The 12,445-nt window shown below is 40.7% G+C and overlaps 1 protein-coding gene across 1 annotated transcript in view; it reads left to right on the top strand.

Annotated features, from left to right (window-relative positions):
- LOC105817242 (histone-arginine methyltransferase CARM1-like) overlaps nt 1–3,548 on the top strand; it is a 252,075-nt gene extending 248,527 nt beyond the window's left edge. Inside the window, exon 14 of the mRNA XM_012652874.1 lies at nt 3,473–3,548. Within this exon, the coding sequence (XP_012508328.1) occupies nt 3,473–3,482 (10 nt within the window). The 3' untranslated portion in view covers nt 3,483–3,548. The remainder of the gene's footprint in view (nt 1–3,472) is intronic.
- The last annotated feature ends 8,897 nt before the right edge of the window (nt 3,549–12,445 follow it).

Below are 12,445 nucleotides of genomic sequence, written 5' to 3'. Positions count from 1 at the left end.
TGCCTGTGTGTTGTGTGTTGGGAAGAACTAAAATGTTACCCAGAAGAATTATAATTTAGTACCAAAATAACTTTTTCTCCATTTGCTTTTTGATCTACCCATTTTTAGGGCACAGTAGACTCTATTAATACACAAGAGCAAAAGATTCATTTTTGTCTTTGGTTGATTTCCAATATTATCCCAGCATCATTGACATGCTAAAAGCATCTCAAGATCAACAAATTAACTACTTAAACCATGAACTCAACCATTGCACATAATGTGAAAGTTTCTGTTTTTCCTCGGTAGAGGGGGGAACATTTATTTCGATTATTAATTATTTTAAAGTAATTTGAAAATCAAAGAAGAGCTAACAGTTACTCCTAAAACTGAACCAGAGGACAAAACCACTTCATCAGAGAGGAAAAGCTCCCAGGTAACCCAGCGGATTTTATAAGAACCTTGAGATTCCTGCTTCGTCATTGAGGCCTTGTGCAGTCTGTCACAGGATCTGGCTGGGCACTCCCTGTGCCAGGGAACAGAAATGCAGCAGTGACTGGGATAGATACAGTTCCTGCCTCCAGGAAACTCACATTGTAGCGGGAGGGAAGTGGGCATCAAATAGCTAAATGCATGATTAATTGTCATCATAACTGCAGTAAGTGACATGAAGGAGAAGGAGAGGATGTTAAGAGAGTGTTTATTGGGAGACCTTGAGCAGAGTTAATCCGTAAAACAACCACCACAAGTAACCCAGACCAGGACACAGCTGGAGCTGCTTTAGAACACCAGCAGAAACCTGTGGTACGTTGTTACAAAGTGACCCATTTAAAGGGAAGCCGGGGTTCAACCTTTCCTATTGAAACTTGAAGACTTAATCAAGCGCGCCCTCTTCTGCAAAGCTTTGCAAGCCTGAGCCTGGGTTTGATGCTTTTCCACGTCACTCAGGGAGCCCTGTTCAGACACCACTTTTATGCCAACTGGATGACTCAGTCTCAGTTATTGTTTTACTTGTCTGAGACCCCTCATACATTGAGCACAAGACCTCATTTACTGTCTTGTGTAACACCATGTTCCACAATAGGTACTGGATAAATGTTTGATGAATGAGTGAATGAATGTGGTCCCATAAAGCTTCTATGTGTCCTAAAAGAACTAAGCTTATGATCAAAATGCCATGGCCAAAAGAGCATTTAATTTTCCAGGCTAGCACCCCAAGCCAAGCCTCTGTTATAGTCACAGCTTCTCACAAAACAATTTCATGGTTCTTTCCCCCATATACTCAGTTCCCTCAATTTCCTCAACTTAAATATTTCTTAACTTCCTGCTTTTTTTCAACCAATTTGTTAAGCAATTATTGTGTGGCAGGCACTGTTCTTGGTGCTGGGGTATAATGGAGAATGAGATCAGTACAAACTCCCTGGTTTTATGGTTCTAGAGAGTCTTATCAGACATCGAAAAAGCAGACAAATAAGATAATTTCAGGTAGTGGTAAGTTTTCTGAAAAAGATAAACTAAGTAATATCTACCTGATTGTAAGACTTACCATAAAGCTACAGTAATCAAGACTGCAGACTACTAATGAAAGGACAGACTTGCAGGTCAATAGAGTAAGATGTAGGTCAGAAACAGACCCTAACATATAAAGTCAATTGATTTTGGGCAAAGTTGCGAAGAAAATTCAACGGAGAAGTGATAATCTTTCAGAATTGGTGCTGACATAGTTGGATATCAGTAGCAATAAAAAGAATGAACCTTAATGCGTATCTCATGCCATCTAAAAGAAATAGCTCAAAAGAAATCATAGATTAAAATGTACAACCTAAAAACATAAAACTTCTAGGATAAAACATAGAAGAGAATCTTTTCAGCCTTAGATTAAACAAAGATTTCTGAGCTACGATCCCAAAAATTCAAAAGAAAGAAATGACAAATTACACTTCATCAAAATTAAGAACTTGTAATCTTTGAAAGACACGTTAAAAGAATGGAAAGACAAGTCATATACTTGGAAATCAAAAACCTTAAAAAAAACATATCTGTATTATAAAAAGAACTTGTGATATAATAGTCTCAAAAAAGTCCCATAATAAAAAATAACTCAGGGGTTAAAAAAAAAAGGCAAAAGATTTGAACAGACACTTCACCAAAAAAGACATAATAGCAAATAAGCATGTGAAAAGATGTACAGTATCATTGGTCATTAGGGAAATGCAAATTAAAACCGTAATAAGATACCACCGCACACCTATTAGAATATATAAAATAAAGGAATCTGGCAATACTAAGTGCTCACAAAGATGTGGTGCTACTGGAACTCCCATTCATTGCTGATGGGAATACAAAATAGTACAGCCACTTTGGAAAACAGTTTGACAGTTTCTTATATAGTTAAACATTTACTTACCACATGACCCAGCAATCTCACTCCTAGGTATTTACCCAAGTGAAATGAAAACTTGCATTCACACTAAAAACTATATTTGAATGTTTATTGCACTCTTATTTGTAATCACCAAAAACTGGAAACAACTAAAATGTCTTCTAAATGGAGAATGAATAAACTGTATTCCATCCATACAATGGAATTATACTCAGGAATTAAAAGGAATGAAATACTAATACATGCAACAATAAGGATGAGTCTCAAATACAGTATACTTAGTGAAAGAAGCCAGATTCAAAAGGCTACAAAGTATATGATTCCATTTATGACATTCTGGGAAAAGTAACATTATAGATACAGAAGACATATCAGAGCTGGGGTCAGGGGAAGGGTTAGCTATAAGGGGGTACAGGAAAATTTGGGCAGGGGCAATAGAACTTTTTTATATCTTAAATGTAGTGATGCTAAAACGTGCTGTATGCTTTGTCAAAACTCAAAGAACTATATACTAAAAAGGGTAAATTTTACTATATGTAAACAATTTTTTAATTACATAAAAACTTAAAGGGCCTACATAAAGGAATTACAGAAAAACAAGAGTGATATGCTAGAAATTGGCAAGGCCAGGGATTGGAGGTGAGTGTTATTTACATTGAGTCTTCCTGGGGGCCTCTCTGAAGAGGTGGCATCTGAATAGATAGCTAAATGTCAGGAAGGAGCCAGCAAGGGCAGATGTGTGAGCAGAGCTTTCCTGCAGGGAACAGCAAGGGGAGGGGCCTGAGGCAAAATGAGTCTATTGAGTAGGAAAAAATAAGTCAGTGTTTAGTCTTTGCTATAAACCTATCAAAAAGAAAAAGTCATTTCAGTGAATAAAAATGTGGATCATCGTCTGAGATCTGAATTTAGGCTATGCATAATCAAACTTACTAAATATAGTGGGTAAATATAGATTTAAGGCTGCCCATAAAAACTCCAGGGAAAGGAATGAGAGTGGAAATAGGGAAGGGGGAGGGAGGGGAAGAGAGGACATGAAAGCCAAACTTGCTTATAGCTTTGGATCTGGCTAGAACTTACTTCAGTGTCATAGAATCACCTTCTCTGTTTTAGGTTTTCTTAGAAGACAGTAACAAGCCAAGCAGTAAGTAAAATGAAGGCCTGTGAAGTTCATCGACAGTCAAGGTCATTCTTCATGATCTATGCATTCTAAACTTTACAAGGATATTTAGGTTTCTTTCCTTTTTCTTTCCTAACGCTAAAATTTGCATCCTAATTTTATTGACAAGTCTATTTCTTGTCGCTTCTTGCATTGGCTCTTTATAGCTTTTTGCATGTGCCTGATGAACAAATTTCTTTTAATCTTTGGTTTCTCTTTATTATTCTAGCAAAACAAACAGCGTTGCTTTCATTTCTGAAGTATTTTAAAAGAAATTTAACAAAACCCTACCTCATATTTATATGTATGCAAAATGTATGACTGACATAAGAGCATGTTAGGAATGATCCTCTCTTTGCAATTTTAATCTATATTCTGCAAATATTTTCAACAAATCAACAGCTAGTTTCTAGCTCAGCAACGTGTTAAGAATTTTTGCCTTATTCATGTAATGGAATAATATGATGTCAGGACTGTTCTTCGTTGGCAAGAGTTGATGAGTCTGTGTGTAACTAAGGAAATAAAGATGGAGCCTTTGTCAGTTCTCTTAGGTTTACAATAAAAACGTACAGCGTGAGATAGTGAGGCCTCTCCTTTGCTTTAAGACATTTGTTATATGTCACACGTCAAATGGTGATGAAAGATGATCTTTCAAAAGAGCAAGTTTTCCCCTGGCCCAAACAACTCGTATAAAAATGGATGTCACATCAGCACAACAGTCTAATGAAGCCCACCAGGCAACCTGCTCACTCTGTAGGGAGAAGTGGAATAAACAGCAGCTACATATTCTCATCAGTCAGGCAGTCACCCAGAGCTTTCAGCTTTCCACTCTGGTGCTTTTGCTCATTCTGACCACTCAGTCTGAAATAGTCTTCCCCTCCTATCCACATGAACAATCTCACTTACATCACCGCAACGCTCAGCTCCAATACATCCTCACCAGCATGCCTCGACCACCTTCCATACTTGCTGAAAGTACCCCTTCCCACCTTTGACATATCCTCTGCTCCCTCTCCTTATCGAGTCCTTTCTTGCAGCATTTTATCACTTTGTACCCTAAACATGCACACATCTTTCTCTTCTATTAAACTTAAGTTCTTTCTGGGCTGGATCTATGTCCAATTCCTTTTTTAATTTCCCATATTACCTAACAGTATGCCTAATGCATCAAAAGTGCTCAATAAATGTGCATTGATGAAATAGATTGATCCTAAGTTAAGAACCACTAGAATTATTGTTCTAATTGCCTTTCAAGAATGGTAGGCAGAAACCCTGGATGGCAGAAATATAATATGCCTGCTGCCACTGCCTCCACCCACATGCAGGGCAGACATTAATAATGGATCCCAGCGCTCCTTCCTGCTGAACCCGGATGTGACCTCACTGTCCTTCTCAGCCGGACATTCTAGGAACCCACTGTCAGTCTATAGATGTGGGCACAAGAGATGAAACCCATAACTTTTAAGGATCCAAAAATTGATATTATTTCTCTATGTTTGAGCATTCCTGAAAATCTATAATACTTATGAATTTGTAATTTTGCTAAGGCACAAATTTGGTACAGATATATGCTGCAAGGTGAGTGTGAGGAAATAACTTTCTGTTGACCACTCAGAGGATGCATCTCTGAGTGCATGAAAGCAATAACTTCCCTGATGTATTCCTTAAAATTGCTATTCATTGTCTTCATCTTAGTTTTGAAAATTTGAGTAAGTTCTTAGTAAATGTTACCATAAAAATGATGTAATGTAGGGTGGAGCTTATTTCAGTGGGGAATTTAGTAACTTTACCAATTATTCCAACCCTGTATCTATAGAATTATGGAGAATCAAAGGGGATTACTTATTAAAGTGTCAATTTATTATATTTTATGGGAGAAATTTATGCTGCTGTATTAGAAAATGACCTCAAAGCATGTGTTTCATTGAGATAGTTAATTTTACGAGTCAATTTGACTGCACCAGGGGTGTCCATCATAAACATTATTTCCTGGTATGTCTTTGAGGGTATCTCTGGATGAGATTAGCATTTGAATAGGTGGATTTAGTAAAGTAAACTACCCTCCCCAATGTGCTTGGGTGTCATTCAATCTGCTGAGGGCCAGAATAGAACAAAAAGGTGGAGGAAGGAGGAATTCACCTCTTTTGCTTCCTGCCTGCTTGCTGGAGCCCCAGCTCATGGGTCTTCTGCTGTCAGACTGGGATTTACACCATTGGCTCCTCTGGTTCTCAAGCCTTAGTAGTTGACCTAGAATCTCACCACTGGCTTTCCTGGGTCTCCAGCTTGCAGATGGCAGACTAACAGACTTTTCAGCCTCTGTAATCGTGTAAGCCTATTCTTCACAATAAATCTCTTCCTGTATGTATATCCTATTGCTTCTGTTTCTCTGGTGAACCGTGACTAATACACCTACCTGTGAATGTCAAGAGTAGCTTTGGATTTAGGCAAACCTTGGAAATCTTAGTCTTTCATGAAACTATCTAAGTAAGTAAAGATACAGCCAGAATGATGAGGAGTTGTAGCAAGTTGGCCAGAACTGATATCAGGAACTGCTCTGAGGCAGCCCACGTATTGGGGTATGCAGTTGGGACACACAGGGGGAACTTTAAAAACACACAGGCTAAGGAACTCCAGGACACACACCAGTACATCACTGTAGAGGTTGAATTGTGCCTTTGACTGCCAGTAACACAAAATCCTAACAGAAAATACCTTAAACAATAAAGAAATTTATCATAGCACACAGCAAGAAGTCCAGAGGTACAGTGGGCTCAGGATTGATTACTCAGAGACTCAGCGATTTTGTGAAGTACTGAGGTTTTTTTCCTTCTTTTGCTCTGTGTCCCATGCGGTCCCCCATCACAGGCACAGGGTGACCATGGAAGTTGATCCTCACAACAACCCCATTAGGTATGTGTTATCATTAACCCTATTTAATAGATGACGAAGTGGAGGCAGAAAGCTTAAGTAACTTTCCAGGTGATATGCAGCTAGTTAGCAAGGGACCCAGGATTCTAAACCAGGCAATCCACTCCAGAGTCTGTGCCCTTAACCTTGAAGCTCTCTATACTACAAGAAAATCTTTGGAAAAGTAACCCAGAGACTTTCCTTGATGTTTCATTGGCCAGAATTGAGTCACATGCCCACTTCTAAACCAATCACTAACAAGAGGCATGGGATTACAAGACAGGGCTAAACCAATTAAGATTTATCACTGAGCTGGAGTTCTATAACGTGAAAGGGAATAGACATAGGGCACGGAACCAGCATTGCCTGTTATGAGGGGTTGCCTACAAACAATCCAGTTTCACTAATTCCATTTCCTCTGCTTTCATAAATTAAGACAGCATGCGATGCTAGTTATCCACGCATGTATCTGTGCCTCCTTCAACTTGCTTGCAAGCACCCCATAGACAGGAATAAATCTGACACATCTGCATATTCCCCACAGGCCCCAGCATAGAGCCTCACACATTGAAAGTGTTCAAGAAACGTTTGTTCATTGTAATTGAATTTTCATTCTCAAGTCTACTTAATTGGAGAGGTCAACAGTTGGCCATGCTCTAGGCAGGCAGATAATACATTTTCACATTGATCTTGCAATCAAATGAATTTTGAAAAACTTTCCTTGCCATGCAAAATAGCATGAAATCACACATTAATATAGGTCAGTGCAAAAGCCCAAACTTAGTAAATTGTTAGTGTCTTGCACTCAACACCCTTGAAGGTAACATTAATGTCACATTTTCATTATGACTTGACATTTCAAAGAGACATATCAGAGAGCCATAGACAGAGCAAGCTATGTTATTTATAGGGCTCGGTTCAAAAAGACGTGGAGCCCTGGCTGGGATGGGATGGGTCAATCTCCCCTTTTCTTGGGCCTATTGCTCCAATCCACAATGGACAGGTGACACCCAAGAGATTGCAATCTCCCAATACCTGGATTGGGGGTGGGCAAGAGGGCCCCGCAGAGTTGCCTACTGAACACACTGTGACACTACCAGCCCCTGGCAGGGACTGGCATTGTCTTGCCCTACTTTTGAAGCAGCAGGATGCATGTCTGGGCACGACCATTCTTGCACCTGTGCCCAGACCCCCACTGGGGCCAGAGTGCAACAGCAGAACTTGAGCCACCACCCCACCAATGCAACTTGGTTGCTGTAGCAGTCAAGGGGCAAGAGCAGGGAAGGGGAGGACAGGCAGGGCCCAGGGTTTGGGATGAAAACTCATCCCAGAGAGGCAACAGGGAAGCAGGACCACCCATGAGCTGGGGCTGTAAGTCTCTGGCTTGTGCTCCGTTGTCCCATAGTAATTCATGTACAAATGTAAATGTAAAGATATAATTATTAAGTATTTCAAGACAGTGACCATAGAGTACTAAACCTTAAACACTTCTGAGCAGGGAACCCTGTGTGATTATACTGATGACATGCCCTAGCCATATAGCCTTGTTTAAGTTGAATATCCATATGTGGAGAAGATAAACACCATTCAAGAAGTGCTATCATTTCAAAAGCTTATTGAATGAATGACTTTATCTAATGGAATGGGGGAAGAAATTGGCAATGAGAAGAGTAATTGCTCGCTGCACAAGTGTCCATCCCATGACTTCATTTAGCGTTTCCTCCCTTAATTGTATGCCATGTTGATTTAGGACTTTATCTTGTAGGCAGGTACTAAGGACCCATTTTTTAAGTGGAGGAGTGATGCAATCCAATTTGTATCTCTTTGGTGGCAGTGTGGAGGAAGGAGTCAAGGAAGTAGAGACTGTAGGTAGGCAAAGCAACCCAATTCTAGAAAGTGACATTGTAGCATGGTGGTTAAAGGTACAGGCTCTTTAATTAGACATGCCTGTGTTCAAATCCTAGTTCTGCTATTTATGAGACACATAAACTTGGGCCAGACATTTGCCTTCTCTAAGCTTCAGTTTCTTTATCTGCTAAAACAAAGTAATAACAGTAGGATTCTTATGAGGGTTGAATGAAATAATAGCTAGGACTCTTGTGAGGGTTGAATGAAATGATATATATGAAGCACTTATATTCAATGAACCCGGCTCATTGAATGTAGCTATTATCATATGAAATGGATTATTTGTTTCTCTTTCCCTCTCCATGATTACACACATTCTAAAACTGCTGTTTCTAACACAGAGGAAGAGGGACACATGCTTAACCCCCATCAGCCAGTCTCTCTTCCCTCTGCAACCCACAATTCTTTAAGAGCAGAAGGGGTGGCTACTTACTCCTTCCCTTACTTCATAATCTTATCTTCTACTTAAGGGTGGCAACTGGAAGATTAGCCATCAAATATGGAGTGACTTCTTATCCACTTTATAGAAGAAACTTCTGGCTGAGTCCCTAATATGTGAAAAGAATTTAGAAAAATCCACTTACCATACATAACTTAATTTTAAACATATTTTCTTGCTACGTAAATCACCTCATTCATTTATTCATTCCTTTATTTATTCATCCTCTATTGCTCTGGGTCAAAAAGCCTATGTAAAGGAAGAACTAAAGGATGATGATTTTTAAAAGAGAAATAAAAATACATTAGTTTAATATTTATAATATGTCATCCTCATGGAAAAAAATAATTCATTATTGTTAAAATGTAATAAGGAAAGTAATTTAATGAAAATCCTACATATCCCACACTTATCAGGATATAAGCAATTTGGAGGAAACAACAAATGCAGTTATACATTGGAAGCACCAAAGGCTGTTGGTATGGTTTCCCAGGTATTAGGAAATACCTAGGAATTAGAGTGAAAGAATGTGTTCATCAAAACAAAAACTCCAGGGCCATGTTCTTCCAACAGTGGAGGGGCTAAGACAATGAGCTTTGAATCAGACAAACCAGGTTTACACATATGTGGAGAGGGAGGGATTTAGGGATGAAACTGGCAACGGTTATGGAGGGCTGTCTTGGGCGCTTAAATGCTGGGTCCATTAAGCGATGGTCAAATGGGGAACAGGTGTGATGCTCCATGGTCTCCTGGGCCCTAATAGTTATTTAGAGATGTTGGTGCTGGACTAGGGCAAGAAACAGAGATACGGGTGGTCTCTGGAATGCTAGTCTTCAAACTTTAATGTGCATGTAAATCACTTGGAGATCTTGTTAAATGCAGAGTCTGGATCAGTAGGTCTCGGATGTGGCTTGAGATTCTGCATTTCTAATAAGCTCCTTAGCGAGGCCAATGCTGCTGGCCATGCATCACACTTTGAGTAGCGAGGAAATGTGCTCTGTTCAACTCTCCCGTTGTGACAGCCATTACAACCCTCACCCTCTTTTTTTGAATTTGCTTTCTTGTTCTCTTTTTCTTCAAAGCACTGCCATATTCTTAATCCTGAACACCATAGGTGTAATTTCAGAAAAGAATAGGCACAAATTTTTATCGTATTTGACACATCAGCTAATCCACTGGCACGTCATTGGTTGCAAAGTGCTCCGTACTGGTCCAGTCCCTGGGAGCATTCAGAAGACCTGGTCCCAACCCTCAAAGAAATAAAAATCATCTGTGAATATTCACCAGTTATCACTTATTGAGTGCCTTCTAGTCTTAGGATAAGAAAACTCACGGGGAAGACCAAAGCCATTGATTCCTTATCTAACCTCTCTAAGTCTCAGTTTTCTCATATGTAAAATGTGGATACTAACACATATCTCAAAGACTTACTTCAAGGGTGAAATGAAATGAATCTGAAGCCCCTAGTAGTTGCTTAGTTGGTGAATAGTTGCAGTCCTCTCCTTTAGTTCCGTTGGGTTGTGGTACAGACTCCATGGACAGAAGGAGTATCAAAAGGGGAAATCATTTGATCCTCTATGATCTGAGGCCATCTCTGTTGGGATGAAGGGAAGTACTCAGGATAAGGGTTTTTCAGGAGTCTTTCAGGAACCCAGATCCCTAAGAGGCACCCAGACCTGATGGAGCCACACCCCTCTGTGAGTTATGCTCTGGGATCATCAGACCTGCCCAGTGGTCTCAGGCTCTTCGGTAAAACAGAGCCCCAGCCCAAGAGGCTAGTTTCCACTGAATCCTCAGTGGAAATCAGTCTCACTCTCCCAAGCAGATTTTTTCTGTCCTGTCTGTGAAACCTGTTCTGTTCCTGGTTAGGGAGTATCCAGAACCCTAATCCAGAGCACTGGTGACTCTGTACCGAGTCAGCCTTGCTGCTTGACCTGGTCTCACCTGGTGCTCCAGTTTTTGTAAATCTCTGTGTCGTGCATGGAATCCAGTCTCCATCTGATTACTGGGTCTCTTTCTTTCCCATTTGATTTTTAACATTTATGGAGTGCTTACTCCCAGCTAGGCACTGTGGGAGGAGTAAGTGCCATCTGCCAATATTTCCAGTTTTCCTCTCCTTTCAGAAATGTAAGAGAAGTTCATTTCCTAGGCCCCTGGAAGTTAGGCATGGCCTGTGACGTCCTTGATCTATACATTGTGAGCAGAAGTGATGCCTGTCCCCTCCACGTAGGAGCATTTAAGAGATGGTTGAGTTTCTCCAGGCTTTTCTTCCTTCTCCCTCAATAATTGTGAAAGTCCTGTTGAGTTGACAGTGTCATTCCATGGTGTAGCTTCCTTCATGGGATATCTGTCACGAAAAGATCTCCTCTGTCAACCTATGTTATACATGTAATTCAAGCAAAAAATAAACCTGTGTTGTTTTAAACCACGGAGCATTGGGAATAGTTTCATTGCAGAATTATCAAGCCTATGCTAAACAATACAGCATCATTCTAGGCATCGAGGATAACATAAATAAACAAGACAAAGTCCTCCCTTTTACATTTTAGTGGGAAGGATACATGCAATAAACATATGAGCAAGTAAGAAAAACATGAGTGCTATGAAAAAAATAATACTAGGAAATCGTGTTCAGAGTGCCTTGGAGGTTGCCACTTAAGCAGCAGTGCTCAGGGAAACCTCACTGGAGTACTGATAGTTGAGCTGATGAGGAGGTAGCCTCATAAAGATTTAGAGAAAAGAACTCTGGCAGAGGGAACAGCAATTGGAAGGTTTGAAGCAGATTGGACTGATCCTGTGTGGTGTTCACTCTGGTTACTTTTGATAATCAGACCAGTATGTGAGCAAGAATGGAAACAGGAAAACCACTTAGGAGCCTGTTGCCATAGAACAAATGAGAGATGGGGTGTTAGGACTGGGATGCACAACGACTTCCCCATCTCCCCCCTGCCCGCTGCCCCCCAGCCTTCCAGTTCACTCCTCCAAAGAAACCAGTGCTAGTATTTCTTGTCCATTCCTCCACATGTTCATCAAATACATGCATATTCTTCCCTCCCTCCACCTTTTGGCACAAGTGGCCTTATGCCCTACATGTTATTCTGTATCTACAAAGCCAGGAATTTGGCAACATAGAAATAGATTTTTGCAGCTTCACCTAACAGCTACTGAACTCATGATAAACAGTTGTTCCTTACGTAGTAGCCATGATAAATGGGGTCTAAATTGAGTTCTCATAAGTCTGGAAGTATCTGTTGAATGGGGTTGACCTATGAGGAGGTGGAAGGTACCTAGGAGAACAGCAGTGGGAGACAGGACCTTTGTGCCTACATAGTCTTAGGACCCCAGGTATGCAATGGAGCCCTGTCATCACCCGCTCCCTTCCAGCACCTCTGGGAAAGCCCTGCCCTCCTGCCAGCACACCCAAGGGCCTTGGCTGGCTCTCTCTGAAGTTAATCAGCTGCCAGGATCACCACCTGTCCCGTGTGAAAATTGGCCACGTATTGCGAACGCCTCCCTCTTGACTGACTATCCTCGCAACGCCTCCCTCAGGGTTTGTGGTGTAACCGGGTCCCTGTGCTCCCGGTTTGATGTCCCACCCCCTGCTGCTTGCCTGAGTCTCTCTCATAGCAGGGGGCATGTGCCTGCTGAATGTGAGCCAATTCTAATGTAAAAA

Source organism: Propithecus coquereli, unplaced genomic scaffold (genome assembly GCF_000956105.1).
Source record: "Propithecus coquereli isolate 6110/MARCELLA unplaced genomic scaffold, Pcoq_1.0 Scaffold403, whole genome shotgun sequence".
Classification (NCBI taxonomy): Eukaryota; Metazoa; Chordata; class Mammalia; order Primates; family Indriidae; genus Propithecus; species Propithecus coquereli.
The sequence above is the reverse complement of the archived record's forward strand: the minus strand, read 5'-3'. Positions and strand labels throughout refer to the sequence as shown.